This window comes from Petaurus breviceps, unplaced genomic scaffold (assembly GCF_028583685.1).
Source record: "Petaurus breviceps papuanus isolate PSGF00001 unplaced genomic scaffold, PetGlider_PUasm1.0 225, whole genome shotgun sequence".
In the NCBI taxonomy this organism is placed as follows: Eukaryota; Metazoa; Chordata; class Mammalia; order Diprotodontia; family Petauridae; genus Petaurus; species Petaurus breviceps.
Genome location: NW_027185889.1, coordinates 21,844,884 through 21,861,131, shown reverse-complemented (window position 1 = coordinate 21,861,131; position 16,248 = coordinate 21,844,884). Strand labels below are relative to the sequence as shown.

Here is a 16,248-nt window from a genome sequence, read left to right as displayed (position 1 = left end):
CTTTAAAAAAAAAAAAGAATATAAGCTCCTGTAGGCTAGAGACAGTTTTTATTGTTTCTTTCTATGCTCAGTACTTAGCATGGTTCCTGGAACACAGTAGGTGCTTAATAAATGCTAGCAGATTAAGTTCAGAAAAACAAAAACTTCTTCCTACCATTCAGGACACTTTGTCCTCTCTGTGCACTTTCCTTGATAAAGGGAAGAGGAAATGCACATGTCTAAAGAGAGAGTTTAGTGTATATTTTTAGAAACCACAATTTTGTTACTCAGCAAATAATAGCATGGAAAACTGATCCTGACATGCACATAGGTCCAGGCTAAAAATATCCCTTTTTTTTCTAAGTGTCCCCTAACCTACCTCCTTCTTGACTAGGCTCCCATCACACATCTAAAAAAAATCCCAATAAAATAAGAGATTCAAATGAAGCCAGTGACGGGTGATTAGTGTTATTTCTAAACCAGAGGGCAAAGTGTCCTGAAACATACTGCATTCACCTTCAAACTGGGTAGAACATTTGTGCTAAACTACAAAGCCGACTCCATTCCCTTTTGTCCATGAGATATCAAAGTTTCTTGGGAGGCTACAGGTTTCAGCACTGTGGGAAGTTGCTGTCCAGGGAGAGGAACTGAAACATCATTTCCTCTAAGGTCAATGCCCCAGAAGATTATGGTGGGGACAGAGCTTCCCTTCTCATCCCCTACCTTCTTGACCTCCCTCCAACCTTTTTCCTTTTTTTTTTCTTTCTTTTGAATTGAGCAACTATAAAAAAGCACAAATGCCTTAGTACACAAAGAAGCAGAAAAAAGAGGATTGTAAATGAAACTAGGAATTTGTATAACTGGAGCTACTGGCTCTGTGACTCTAGCTGGGTCATTTAATGTTTCTTAGTTTTGGTTTTCTCATCTGTAAAATGGGGATAATTATAGCAGGGTTGTTGTGAGCTCAAATAAAATATGTGAAGCATTTTGCAAACCTCAAAGGGCTATATAAATGTTAGCTATTATTATGTAGGATTTTTTAAATAAAAGGTAATTTAAATTTCATACAGTGGTAACAAAATTGTCCTGTTTCTCTGTGCTCCTTTCTAAAGTGTCAAAAAAGAAAGACAGACAAAGGGGAGGGGAGGGAGAGAGAGGGAGGGAAAAAGAGGGGAGGAGAGGGAGAGAGAAACAGAGAGGGGGGAAGAGAGAAGGGAAAAGAGAAGGAGGGGGAGAGAGAATGCACTAAACCTTCATCCCTATTCTCTACCATTACTTCCTTCTTCTATTGCTTTCTCCATGGCATTTCCCCTTCTTCAAAATGGGGACAGGCTACCTGATACTAAGCAGTTGTGAAACAGTAAGTTAAGTGGGAATCACCTACACTGTGTTCAGGGGCAAAAGGACTGGTGGCTGAACATTCACCTGGGCAAGGGACCCAAGTGGTCACTGCTTGGAACTGGGAGGCAGGAGTCTACAGAAGACACAGGCAGACTTCTATGGTCTTCCCCTCTCCTGCTCCTGCCAGTTCCCTAGTAGAATCACCAGCTTGCCATGGGACAACCAGCTTAGACTGCCAGGACCACTGGCGGGGCAGCATGGAAGGAGGATGTGTCCTGAATCCCTGGGATTGATCCTCAGCATAGCCTGTTCAGTTAAGCCCTGTATACTTCTGTGTCCTCTGATCTCAATCCTAAGAACTCCCTTGGGCAGCACACTAGACTTGGAGTCAGGAAAATCTGGGTTCAAACTGAGTCATCACTTAAGCTCACTTATGCCTTGGTTTTCCTCATCTGCAAAATGGGGGGGGGCACTCACCAGTCCCTCCCAATTCTGACTCAAGAGCTCTGTTCCACTACTTGGTCAAGTGTTCCCAGGAACGGGTTATGGTGCTTCAGATCCCAAAGTGGCTTATGACCTTGGGAAAGTCATTTTTATTGGGGTCTTAGCTTCTTCATCTGTAAAACAAGAGGGTGCATTTGATCATGCTTAAGATGACTTCTAGCTCCCTCCCCCCTTCCAAAAAATCTGTGAATCTGATGACAAGGATTGAAGAAAAGTCCATTGTGGAAAAAGTCCAAAAGAAAGTGATTCTGCAGAAATAAAATATGTAAGTAATATAATCTTACTTTGGGTGGGGGTGGGGGGAAGTGGGACAAAGGACCCTTACAGCCTCTGTTAGCTGTAAATCGGAATTGCCCTTCTACTATGATTATAATTATTCAGTGATTACTATTTTACTTAAAAAGAAATAAGGAGGGAGTGAGTATAGGGGGAAGTCGCTATAGAAGCTGCTGGCAGGGCAGAGGAAAGCTATCAGCGGAGATACACACTCTTTCCACTTAACTCACTGTTAAGCTACAGAAGGTGAAATTCAAGAAGAAGAATAAAACCTCATAGCCTCATCTACCCAGACTGAAACATGAAGAGTATATCCATAGAGAAATTTGACCTCAATGGTATCACTAAGATGTTGCAGGATGTGACTCATGACTGGAACTCGGCTATGGAAAAGCCAAAAGGAAGGGGAAATGGAGTAGTACTGGCTATAAAGAAGTAATCATATGAGAGAGCTTTTGAATGTGTATACTCAGAGGGAGAAACACCAACAGTTTACTATAGTGGGAGTGTATTACAGGCCACCCAGCCAGAAGGATGATATAAATGATAAACTAGGGAAACAAAACATCTGGCATAGAGGCATGATATAGTAGCAATGGGAGACTCCAACTATGTAGATATCTCCCACAGTTCTCTAATAAAAGCATTACAGATAATGTTATTGATTTTCCTTCATAATAATATTATTCTTCCAAAGAAGAGGTAATGAAGGAAAATGTTCTTCTGGGTCCAATTTTAATCACTAAGAGGGAACTAACTGCTGAGGTAGAAATGGAATTCTTGGGAGGTACTTGATCACAGAGTTCCTGATAGAAGAGGAAAGAAAAGTTAGAACCAGTGTGATATTCACCCCAGATGTGGGGAGAGCAAGTTTAAAAGAAGGCAGTTAGGTGGTGCAGTGGATAGTGCCAGTCTTGGAGTCAGGAAGACTCATCTTCCTGAGTTCAAATCCAGCCTCAGAGACTTACCAGCTGTGTGACTTTGGGCAACTCACTTAACCCTGTTTGCCTCAGTTCCTTATCCGTGAAATGAACTGGAGAAGAAAATGGCAAACCACTCCAAACCTTTGCCAAGAAAACCCCAAAATAAGTCACAAAGAGTCAGCTATGATTGAAATGAATAAACAACGATAACCAATCAGAGCTGACAGAAAAATGATGCACATGAAGGCACAACTTGCTGACTCTAATTTTTCTTCTGGTTTTCTCTGTCAAAGGGAACAATTCCAAGAGTGGGAAAGGTAAAAGAAAAATGCCTACTGTGTACCAAACACTGCTAGGCATGGGAGGCACTAAAACAAAGGATGATCTAATAGTTATTATGAATAATAGAATCCAAAATAATACATTACAATAAAATGTAAACTCCATGAGGATAGAGGCTGTTTTATTATTGCCTCTGTATCCCTAATGCCTTAATAAAGACCTATTCAATTAATAAGAACCTGTTATTTCATCTTTGATGAAATAGAAGCATGATATCATAAGCCAGATGTTCAGAGTGAATGTTTTACTAGGATCTTGCACAGCATGGCACAGTAGATAGAGACAGGGTTTTCAGTCAGGAAGACCTTATTTCAAATCATGTTCCACAGACTTACTGGATCAATGATCCTGGGTAAATCACTTCACCTCTCTGAGCCTCAGTGTACCAGTTCGAAAAATGGGGTGAATAGTGCTATGTACATTACAACAGGGCTGTTATAATGGTCAGGGAGATTATGTAAGCAAAATGCTTGACCAACCCAGTGTGGTATAAAGCACAGGTCGAACCATGTAACTCCCCTACTCAATAAACTCCAGTGGTTTCCCATCATCTCCAAATGCTCCATTTGGCATTCAGAGTCCTTCACAGCCTGGTCCACTCCAAACTTTCCAGTCCCTTTACTTCCTCAGCTCCCAATTACACTCTGCCCTTCACTGTGACAATGGCCTCCTTGCTGTTCCATGAACAAGATATTCCACCTCTTAGCTCTAGGCATTTCCTTTGGTCTCTTCCATGCCTAGAATGCTGGCCCTCCTAATCTCCACCTTTCAGCTTCCCTTATTTCCTTTATGCTCAAATCTCAGCTAAAATGCAGGGAACCTTTCCCAACTCCTCTTAATGGCAGTGTTTCCCTTCTCTCATTCCCTATGTATCCTGTATATAACTTGCTTCTAGACGTTTGTTTGCCTGCTTTCTCCTCTGTTTGACAGTAAACTCCTGGAAGCCAGGGACAATCTTTTGCTTTTCTTGTGTCCTCAGCATTTAGTAGAGTACCCGGCACACAGCAGATGCTTAACAACCACTGCTAATTACACCTCCCTCACTATGTCCCAGTGATGATCTCATTTGATCCTCAAAACAATATCATCTCACTTCATCCTCACAGCAATGCTAGAAGCTAATAAATGCATACTGACACTGTAACTACAACTGCTACTATTATCTTATTAGGAGTAGGACTGGACATTTAATTTTAATCATTAAAAAGAACTCTTAGGGAAAGAGAGTCATCCACTAGAAATAATAACAGAGACCATCTAAAGAAATGCTTTAAAGTTTGCAAACCATTTCACAACTATTATCTCATTTTACCTTCACGGCTATCCTGATAGACATAATGATTAAAGTCAAGGGACTTGCCCAGGGTCACACAGACACTAAGCATGTGAGTCAATATATGAACTCAGATCTTCCTGTCTAGCTCCAGTGCTCTAACTGGAGCTCTAACTCTCTGTGTAACCTAGCAACCTAGAAAATGTTATTTCAGTGAGCAAATTCTTTCTCCTAATGCCGGTGAGCATCTTCTCTCCAGCTTTTAGACATAGAGAGATACCTAGAATACCCCAAGTTAAATGCCTTGCCCAGGGTCAGAGTCACAGGTGCCAGAAGTACCACTTGAACCCGGATCTTTCTACACTAGGACTGACTGGATTGTCATTACCGTGATCATCATTGTGGTTACTGTCGTTGGTGTCTGCATCATCGTCAGAATTGTCATCACCATTGGCATCAGCATCACAATTTTTACCAATTACAGTCTTGAGGGTATGAGGAGCTCCAGATGAGGAAACCTACTCTACCCAAACAGTTTGACACCATCCCTGCCATTCAGAGTCCTAAGAGAGTAACCTGGGCCATGGAGAAGTGAAATGACTTGCCCAGGGTCACACAGCCAGTTCGTTTTCAAAGGTGTTACTTGAATGTAGATCTTCCAATTCCCAGTTCTACTTCCTACCCACTACAATATAATCATCATCACTAACATTCCATACAACAGTACCAAGTTAGAAAATCTAAAATAGAACAAAATTAGAATCAGGTGCTAGTTTGCCTGAGAAGCATGAATTTTAAACTCACTTCCAAAGAAAAATAGATGTATAATGATAATTTGTGACAGTGTTAATTACAACTCTGTGTTAGAACTGGTTATTTACCTTTTTAAACCCCATTGAGCATACTTAGCATTCAGAGCCATGTGATAAAACATTAAGTAGAAACACAAACTTCTAAGTTGTTCATTCTAGAAGACAAGTGACGAAGTCTACATTAATATTGGGGCAGCTGGGTGACACTGGATAGAGTGCTGTAATGGGAATGCAGATTTGGAAGATCTTCCCTGCCCCTAGGCTAAAGTGCACCTGAAGCCTGGGGTGGGAGGCTTGTTTTTCAGTAGATACTTCTTGATTGGCCAGTGAGTCAATAAGGTTGTTACATTCTCTGAGCCAGGAGAAGGCTATATAAGCCCTGATGTGTAGCTTTGTTTTGGGGGCTCACTTTGAGAAGTGTTCTGTGATTTGATCTGTATTCTGGGAAGCCATTGTCCAGGGCCCCCCCGGCTTTGAAAAACCCAGATGTGGAAACCCAGATGTTGACTGGGTATGGATGTAATGGTTGGACAGTTTGGAAAGCTGTCTACTTGATCTGTTTCTGTCTTGATAATACTGCCTGTATACTTTGAAGTTTGGGGTGCTGACCTTTTCTCCTGAACAAGGTAAACAATATATGTCTGACTGATTAAAGTAAGCTTGTTAACCCATTTTGAGTTGCTTTCCTTTAACAAAGCAGATCCAAGAACCTGTGGTAGCAGCAAACCCTGAGGACGTGCTTGGGGTGCTTGCCGCTACAAGTGCCAGGTCTGGAGTCAAGAAGACCCGAATTCAAATTTGACCACAGATACTAGCTCTGTGACCCTGGGCAAGACATTTTACCCTGTTTGCTTCAGTTTCCTCATTTGTAATGGAGAAGGCAATGGCAAACCATCCCACTGTCTTTGCCAAGAAAACCCCACAAGGAGTCACAAAGAGTTGAACATGACTGAAATGACTGAATGGCAACAACACCACATTAATATTAGAGAGCTGGCCTTGGAGTCATGAAGATCTGAGCTCATGTCTTATCTATTATAGATACTGTCTTTGTGACCCTGAACAAGCAATTTCCCCAGGCAACTCTGAGAATATGACTTACAGAGAAAGTGCTGACTGACATGCTTTGATGGAGGGAGTCTCCTCCAATAAAATCAAATGGACAGTCCTGTACTACCTCAGTACTCTGTAGTACAAATTCATTCACATTTTCCACTTTAATAATTTGCTTATTGCAATTGAAGATCAAGAGAGAAACACAACATATTCAACTACTCCCATACAGGCCTTTGATTCTTTGCTCACACTATTGTCTTTCCACAGGATGCCCTCTCATACCCCTTTCCCTGTTGAAGATGACTGAATTGAATTCTCTCCATACTTTAAAATTCTATATTAATGCCATGTGCTATTGGAAGCCTTCCCTGATTCTCCATTCCCAAGTAGATAATGACTTTCACTATCTTGGACTAACAGCCTGATGGGCTCACATCTCTCTCAGGCAGTTATCACAGGTTACTTTGGATTGTATTCATTTGCATTGTGCCATATTTCACTTTATTAGGTTGTAAACTCCAGGAAAGCAGGGATCAGGTCAAAAATCAGAGATGTAACTAGAATGGTTTTTTCTCCTGGGGCAAAAATAGTTGTTGGACAGAAATGTAAAGGGCAGTGATGGGAGTGGGTTGAAGAAGCAGCAGAACGTCTGCGCCCTCTTTTTTCCTCCACCTTTCATTGACTGGACCATAATCCTGTTCCCTCTCTCTCTTTGGTCCACCTGACCCAACTTCCATGAGGTCCTAGGCTAGCAGCCTACAGAATATAAAGACATTAGTCTCCAAACCTTAGCAGGGAAGCTTTTTATTATTATATTAGCAGGAATACTTGTTTATATCAGTGACTGGGGCAAAGGCCCAGATGTCTTGCCCTAGTTACAGTTCTGTCTAAAGTGTGTATCTTCTCCCAGGGTCAACTACAAAGCTATATAAATAGTAGGTATGTAACAAGTGTTTGTTGAATTAGAGTGCATTATATTTCCCACAAAAATATGGGAAAACAGAGATGACCCAAATGTGGTACTGGCCTTTACAAAATATTAAAAGACATGGAGGATGGCATTTCGAGAAGGACATGAAGAGGAATTTCATAGGATGAGAAGGAACAGATACTTGGGATCTCCTTAGTAAAGAGAATACCAACACAGATAGTATCACATGTAAGTTAGAAGATAAACCTACAGAGAGAAGCACTAGAAAAAGGGGGGCAGGCAAAAGGAGGCCACCTCTACCTTGGTGGGTCGGGTGGCAGGGCAACACAAAGAAAAGCTTCCTTAAAAAAAAAAAGCTAAGTGCTGATTCAAACCACAATGTTCTGCCTATGAAGTAATGAGCTCACTGTCTACTGATGTATTCAAACCAGGGGTTAGACGACTCTCCCGAGGGTGTTACAAAGGTAATTATTTTACTGGATGCTTCTATGCAGGCTCTTTTCATCTCCAAGATGTTCATCTCTTTACCATTCCATTCTTCTTGGTTCTTTTGTACTCAGTACAAAGCTTCTTAATTTGGCGTCTCTCCAAACTTGTTTTTGTAAAAAAGTATCATGAAAATTATTTTAATATGATTATTTCCCCCTGCATTACTCTGTGTTTTATGCATTTAAAAGCATAATTCTGAGGAGTGGTCCAGTTTCAAAGGGATTGACAACACATAAGAACCCCTATTTTACATAGAGAAGATGCTTAATATGCTTGGTGAAGTGTATAGAGATTCTATAATTAATTCTTTTTGCTTTTTTGGAGGGGGGAAGGGAAGGCAATTGGGGTTAAGTGACTTGCCTCAAGGTCACACGTCTAGTAAGTGTTAAGTGTCTGAGGCCAGATTTGAACTCAGGTCCTCCTGACTCCAGGGCTGGTGGTTCTATTTACTGTGCCACCTAGCTGCCCCTATAATTAAATATTTAAATGTTTTAATGAACCTAGAAAACTTTAATGGAGAATAATTCTGAGTTTTCTATCATAATTTGGACTCTAGCTAACACTTATTTATGGGTCATATAGATGTGCTTCCATAAAGAATCCACTTAATATATTCATCTAATTGTCTCTCTTGAGTAGAACAAGTAAATTGGATCAGATGATTTTGCCCTTAAAATAGGTGTTGGGGGCAGGGGGTGTGAATAGGATAACTCAGGTAGGGCAACCAGGGATTTGTTCCAGAGCACAAAAGTGTATAAGATATCAATCATGCTTATTCTGCAACACAGAAGCTACTAACCTAAGCACAAAATAATTAGTTCCAGGCAATGGTTTCTTCCCTTGAGGCTGTCCTTCAGCCTGGCCTGGCTCTTCTCCTATTCTCCCCCTCAACCCACAGAGGTACCACAGAGGATTATCTATCTCTCTTTTTTCCATCATATAAATTTGTTTTAGTAAGTTGATTGAAAGACACTATTCACATGGCTAGACTAAAGCAGGTTCTTTTTGTTTTTTATTTTGTTGCTTATATCCAGGGCTGCAATTATTAGTTATGACTCTTGGGATGTGTGTGGAAGTATCTCACTTGTTTCTACGGCAGTCAAGGTAACCAAATGATAGACCAAATGATAGTTCTCTCCCTTTCTCATTGTGGGATATAGCAGGACTGTGAGTCTTTCTGAAGTGTAGAAGAAAACATCTATCAAATACTTTCAATTTAGACCTTTGCCACCAGAGGAAGATTCATTTTGTTTTAATACGACACCCTGACATCATCTGTATATACAGGGCTAAAGGACATTAAAGCTTTCATTTCAAGCATCTCTGAAACATCAATCTCAGCCCCAATTCAAAGTGAGCATGACATTCACTTGACCTTGCCATTCACCAAGACAATGGAGGGAACATGCCAGATTCACAAAGAAGTACATTCAGAATGAGAGCGTAGCATTATGGAAGCATACAGCTGCTATGGCAGCCTCCTACTGGCATTTTCCATGCATTACCTGGATGGAGAATTTTGGTTCTCCCATTAGTGACTCCAGATGAGGATGCCTCCATTTTTAATGACCTTCGGATAGGTGGGAGTGAAGAATGCCTAACCACGAGTGGTCGATGGGAGGCTGGACGGCTGGCCACACTTCGCCTTTGATGGATTTGCAAATGCTTTTCAGCCCCATGAAGAGATAAACTTAAACCTGGAAAGAGAAATAGCACCATTCTATTGCAGAAGTCAGCTTGAGGTGGCTACAAGGCAAATTGGTTTAGTTTTAAGTTAATAGCTAGCTTACAAGTCAATTAATGTCAGCAAGTCCACAGGCAAACAAATCCACATCCCTTTCAAACTATCAAAGGATGCTAGACACATCAAAATTTGCATACCAGTGAATTTTCATGGCATCAGTTTAGTGAATGACAATCCCAAATTGAACTGAGTTTTATGACCCCCCCAACACACATGTTTAGAGAGACACAGATAAATTCATTTTTATTCTGAACTCAACAAGCAAAAATAAAATAAGCATTTCATATAAAGAGAGATACAGAAAGATAGAACTCTGAATCTATGATGTACACTTGATTTTTCTTTTAAATATATAATAAATGCAATATGTAACTTTCAAAGTTATAATGCTTGTCAAAAGATATGTATTCACCTACCTCTTCATCTACCCACCTATCCATCCATCTGTTCTTTTATTTATCCATCCATCCATCCATCCACCCATCCATCCATCCATCCATCCACCCATCCATCCATCTACCTACTGACCTGTTAAGGAGGCCAGGGTGAAAAACAGGAGACACAATGGATAGAGGGCCAGTCTTGGTGTCAGGAAGGTCTGTGTTTCCATCTGCATCTGACACAAACTCACTATGTTTCCCAGGCAAGTTACTGAACCTCTTAGTGACCCTTTCAGGCAACTCCCTAAAACTGTAAGTCACAAATAAGTGACTTTTCTGCACTGGTGTACAGTATTTTCACAATAAGAATTTCCCACATTCAATGTTTAGACCAAACCTTCCTGCCCCCCAACCCAAACTAGAACCATTTCCTATTCCCATCACTGACAACAGCTGACATTGACTTATGCCATACTTTGTGCATGGCACTGAATCTGGAGTTAGAGAACCAGGGTTCAAACACTGTCTATGACTCTTAGGACCTATGTGACTTTTGAGAAGTCACCTAACTTGCCTGGGCCCTGGTTCCCTCATTTGTCAAATGAAGGACTATACAGATTCTGGGGTTCCTTCTAGCCCTTGGTCTATGATCATATGACCTTACCTGAATCTCACAACAAACCTGTGGGGTGTTATTGCACCCATTTTACAGATAAAGAAAACTGAGAGAGGGAGATCATAAAAAGATAGCTTTAGAGTTGTAAAAGACCCACAGAGGCCATAAAGTCTAATTTCACAAATGAGGGAACAGGGCCCAGGGAGTTTAAGTGACTTACCCAAAATTACAAAGATAATAAGTGTCAGAAGTAGGTCTTCTGACTCTCAAAATAGTATACTTTCCACTCTATTTTTCCAATCTCTCATCCTGTTTCTGTCAAGGTATTTGTTTATCTCTACATATCTGTCTGCACATATTTCTATCAGCTTACCTATATGTCCAGTTTTCAATACGTTATGTTTGTGATCCAAAACACTCACTAAACCTTAAGATCTCTAGGTCCCACCCACCCTTTCAGAAAAACCTAAAAGGAAACGGCAGATGTAACTCTTCTTTACTTCCTTGTTAGTGAACTTAGCTAGACTTTTAAAACTGGAGAACCTGGGTATAGACTCCAGAATCCTCTCAAGAGTACATATCCCTTGGAAAGCGAAGTGGGCACACTGGATCTTGTTAAATCATGGTGTTTTTAGTACTTTTAATAGTAGGTTGTGGCTGTACATACTGGCATATCTTCTTCCCTCCCTTCAGTGCAATAAAAAAATGACAACTAGGAGGAATTCAGAGAAACACTGAAGACTTATATGAACTGATATAAACGGTAATATGCCAACAGCCAAAGAAACTGTATACACACACATACACTATATATTACAAAAACATATGAATGAATAAATATGTGAATGAAAAAATTATTATAGGCTTACTATGTGCCAGGTATTGTCCTAATCAGTGGAGATATAAATACACAATGAGACAGTTCCTGATCTCAAGAAGTTTACATAATATGGAGGGAAACAACACATATATTGGAGAATGTTTAGAAAAGGGTCATGGGGGATGGGAATGGAACCATGGTGATGGGTAAGGTGGGGTGGGGGAGAGATGTAGTATGAATCAGAGCAAGTCACAAGACACCAAGAATGGATGGTTAAATGGAATGTGTGGAATGGCCAGCAAGATAAGATTGGTTGACTTTATACTTATTGACTCACCAAAGAAGAAATATGAGAAGATACCCTCCCCCTCTCCTTCATAGGGATGGGAGCTTAAAGACATGGAACCCTGCATTGTAAGACTGTACTTTTTTTTGTTATGTTTGTTGATTGAGCTGAACTGCTTTCCCCTATCCCCTTCAGTTCGTTGTTATGAGAGCTGGGATGCAGTGGGAGAGGGGGATATATTGAGTGACAGAAAAGGAAAATAGCAATAAAGATTTTTAAAACAGAAATGGGAATTCTTTCTGTGATTATCACTGTAGCAAATGTCTTGTCCAAGAAAAATTCCCCAGAAAATAAAGCAATAATCCTGTTCATAAAATGGACTCCCAGTTCTCTTATGGTAGAAAAGGTGGCTGCCATTGAGGAAAGGTGGCCAGCAGAGCAGTCTATCCATCTGTCCATCCATTCAACCAGCCTTTATTGAGTACCTACTATGGGCTAGGCTCTGGTAATATAGACAAAAACAAATCAAGGAGTTTATGTTGTATTAGGGGAAACAACACTTACGTTCATAAGTAAATTCAAACATATACAAGTAAATACAAACTCACTGTTGGAGAGTGCACCAGAAACTGAGGAAGAGATTAGAAATCAAGAAAGGCCTCAGACAGCAAGAATCACTTGAACTGAGTTTTGAGTAAAGATAGGGATTCTAAGAGAAGGAGGTGAGGTAGTATATTTTAAGTGTAAAGATATTCTGAATAAAGGTAGGGCGCAGGGGACAAGGAAGAGCAGACAGTCAAGTTTGGCTGGAATGTGCTTGTGAAAGGAATGATATGTCAAAAATCTAGAAATGTTGGCTGGAGTCTAATTGTAAAAGGCTTTTAAGTACCCAACAGAAGAGTTAGTGTTTAAGTCATCGGTCAATTAATTAATCTGCATATATTTATTTAGGATCTACTATGTAACAGGTACTGGGTACAAAGAATGAAACAATCCTTTCTCTCAAAAGACTTATACTCTAATGGAGGGTAAGAAAATAAATACATCTAAAATATATACAGTACAAATAGAAAATAAATGGAAAGACGGTAAATACAATGTTGCTAATGAAAGAGGGCATGAGTAGCTGGGGGAATCAGGGAAGGCTTCCTGCAGAAGTTGGTGCTTGAGCAGAGTCTTGAAGGAAGAGAAGGTTTTTAGAAGGCAGAGAGGTAAAGGCATATGGAAAAGCAGGTGGGGAAGAGACATGGAGAAAAAAGAGAGAAGACCAGTTTGTCTGGGCTGCTGAGGAACAATCAGTAATGTCCAAAGAGACAGGGAAGATAGATTGGAATCAGGTTGTGTATGACTTCAAAAGTTAAACACAGCTGTTAATAGTTTATCCTAGAGGCAAGAGGGTGTCACTAGAACTTCTTAAGCATGGGAGTGATGTCACAGCTATACTTTTGGGATACCTGTTTCTACTAAAGAATGCATAGAAATAGTCTAATTATCACTGAAAGATACATCAAAATTTCTTCCAAAGAAGAATATCCTATTTTTATTGTCAAAGCTTAAACCAGACAGTCTTAACAACAGAGACATTTTGAAGTCCCAAATGTGTGTTTGTACCTTTTAACTTTAAAGAAGAAAAGAGGAAGCTTATACATAGATACTAATATAAGGAACATATGAAAGCTATACATTTGCCTATGTATGGGGTTGGGGGAGGCAGGTAGGAAGATGCATTTTCTTTCCCAGCAAAGGCAGGTTTGCTTGAATGTCTCTGAAGCTTCAGTTTCCTCTCTCTGTCTCCTCCTCTTTTTCAGTTTCTAATTATTCATTGGAAATACTATTTAAATTACAGGAGGATTTATGTCAGTAGGAACAGAATTTGACGCATTTCATTAAAATATACAAAGCTGCCCCTCAACTAATGCTTCTATTATTGAAGTGCAAGCCAAAGAAAAACGTATCTCATGGGGCAGCTAGGTGACACAGTGAGTAGGAGTCAGGAGGACCTGGGTTCGGATCCGGCCTCAGACACTTAACAAACACACACACACACACACACACACAAACTAGCCATGTGACCTTGGGCAAGTCACTTTAACCCCAACTGCCCTCCAAAAAGCAAGAACAAACAAATAAATAATAATTTAAAAAAATTGAGGGGTGGCTAGGTGGTGTAGTGAATAGAGCACCGGCCCTGGAGTCGGGAGAACCTGAGTTCAAATCCGGCCTCAGACACTTAACACAAAAACTAGCTGTGTGACCTTGGGCAAGTCACTTTATCACAATTGCCCTCCCAAAAGTAAGCTTCCAGCCTCTGACCTTTGATCCGCCCATCCTATCCACCGTGGCTCAGCCGCCATGAGCGTGGAGCTCTTCCTGATCCTCCCACGGGCAAGCCACCCTGTAACCATCTTGTTGTTTAGTTGTTTCAATAATCACTCGACAAAGACAATGGAGGGGTTTGCCATTTCCTTCTCCAGCTCATTTTATAGATGAGGAAACCAAGGCAAACAGAATGAAGTGACTTGCCCAGGGTCACACAGCTAGGAAGTGACTGAGGCTGGATTTGAACTCAGGTCTTTCTCTACCGCACCCCAGCTTCCCTATCTATCTTGTTTATACATATGTGTACACACACACACACACACTGTCTCCCCTGCTAGAATGTACATGCCTCAAGAGTAGAGACGATTTCATTTTTTTCTTTGCATATCCAGAATTTGGTATAACACCTACACAGTAGGTGCCTGTTAAGTATGCAGTAGGTGCTTAATAAATGCTTATTGCCTGCCTGACTAGCATTTGTCAGGGGAACTATCCTATTACTGTTGGGAAGATGGGCAAGTCATATCACTTCTTTGTCCTTCAACAGCTTCTCTGGGAAAGACATTGAAAACAGATAACAAAATGGACAGCAGGACTTTCAAGGCCCCACAACTTCTTTCTGAAAGAAAAATCATTAAATAAAACCTAATTTTATTGATTTTTTAAAATTTTCTACATTTCCCAACATACCTTCTCCCTCCTCTCCCAAGAACCTTCCTCTAGAATGTATAAAGGGATGGTGTTGGATATTGAGCAAAACTAATCAACATATTGAAAAAATCTGGTCTTGTATATCATTAGCATTTTTAAAGCGCTTTATAAAAATCATCATGTTTGTTCCTCCCAGCAAGCTCCCTGGGGGGGGGGAGGTGCTGTTATCCTCATTTTTAAGATAAGGAAACAGTATATGTGAAGTGACTTGTCCAGGATCACACAGATCATTAGAGGAGAAATCTGAACGCAGGTTTTCTGCCTCCAAGTTCAACACTCTATCCACTATGCCTCCTAACTGCCAGATGTCTACTAAGCATGTAAGGAATATCAGTCTACAGAGAATTATAGTTGCAGGTGGCCCAACAACAATGGAGAGCACATGGTTTTTCCCTTTTGTTCTGATTCTCCTTTCACAACATGACTAATGTGGAAATATGTTTAATATTTATATTATGTATACAATATATAATATATAATAATACATATAGAGCAGAGGGAGAGAAAAAATCTAGAACTTAAAATCTTATAAAAGTGAATGTTGAAAACTAAAAACAAACAACCACCCCCCCCAAAAAACAGTGGAGAGTGGGCTGCTCCAGATTACTGTCAAGAAATTATACACAGGAAGATAGATAAAAGATGCTATCATAGAAATGTATGACTGCAAAAGTGGGCAAACTAGTCATCCAGTGTGGGGGAGGCCAATGGAGAGCCCATGCTCTGCAGGCATTGTCTAGAGATATGGAGGAAGGAACTCAGAACTTCAGGTGGGAGCCCGCTCCCCATGGGAAGAAGGTACAGTAGAGCACTGACTTAGACAAAGAGGGGGAGAGGACGTAGACTGGGGGGAAGAAGCCAAATTGATGCAATCGTAGATCCATCAAAAGGAATTACATTTTTTCTTGTTTAATTCACACAATTTTTTCTAGCCCAGGAAGCCTGTTTTCCAGCCTTGTTCTTCTATCTATTTTCTGCCACTGAGTAGTAGCCAGAGACTAAAGATAAGGCAGGCTGTGCATCTGCTTCCCTGACAGATAAATCTTCCCAGTCTCTGTGGCTGCAGATGTGGTGCCTAAAATTGTCCTGCTGAGACCTCACATTCCTTTCCACCAATTGGGCCCTGAATAGTAGAGCCACTAACCATCCCCTTCCCCAGTAGGCCCTTCTGGTTCTCCAGGGTCTCAGTGCAAGCACTTTCTCTGACATACAGCGCCTTGAGTCTACAGTTACCCTTTACAGCACCAAAATGGGCCTTGGTGCTCATTTTCCCATTGCAGTTTCAAAGTAAACTAACAAAAACCCTATTTCATCCATTTCTTCTAAAAATTGCTGCTTAAAATGAGAAACAGGAAGCACAAATATGCCTGTTTTCTCATGGCCTCTGAGGTCCCTTCCAGTACTAAATGCAAGATGATATGACTGAATGAGTGATTACTATACTTC

At 40.6% G+C, this 16,248-nt stretch overlaps 1 protein-coding gene across 1 annotated transcript in view; it reads right to left on the bottom strand.

The window, feature by feature from the left end:
* The window catches only part of ANO4 (anoctamin 4), a 211,318-nt gene extending 201,702 nt beyond the window's left edge, over nt 1-9,616 (bottom strand). Inside the window, exon 1 of the mRNA XM_069095226.1 lies at nt 9,432-9,616. Within this exon, the coding sequence (XP_068951327.1) occupies nt 9,432-9,486 (55 nt within the window). The 5' untranslated portion in view covers nt 9,487-9,616. The remainder of the gene's footprint in view (nt 1-9,431) is intronic.
* Between the last annotated feature and the right edge of the window lie 6,632 nt (nt 9,617-16,248).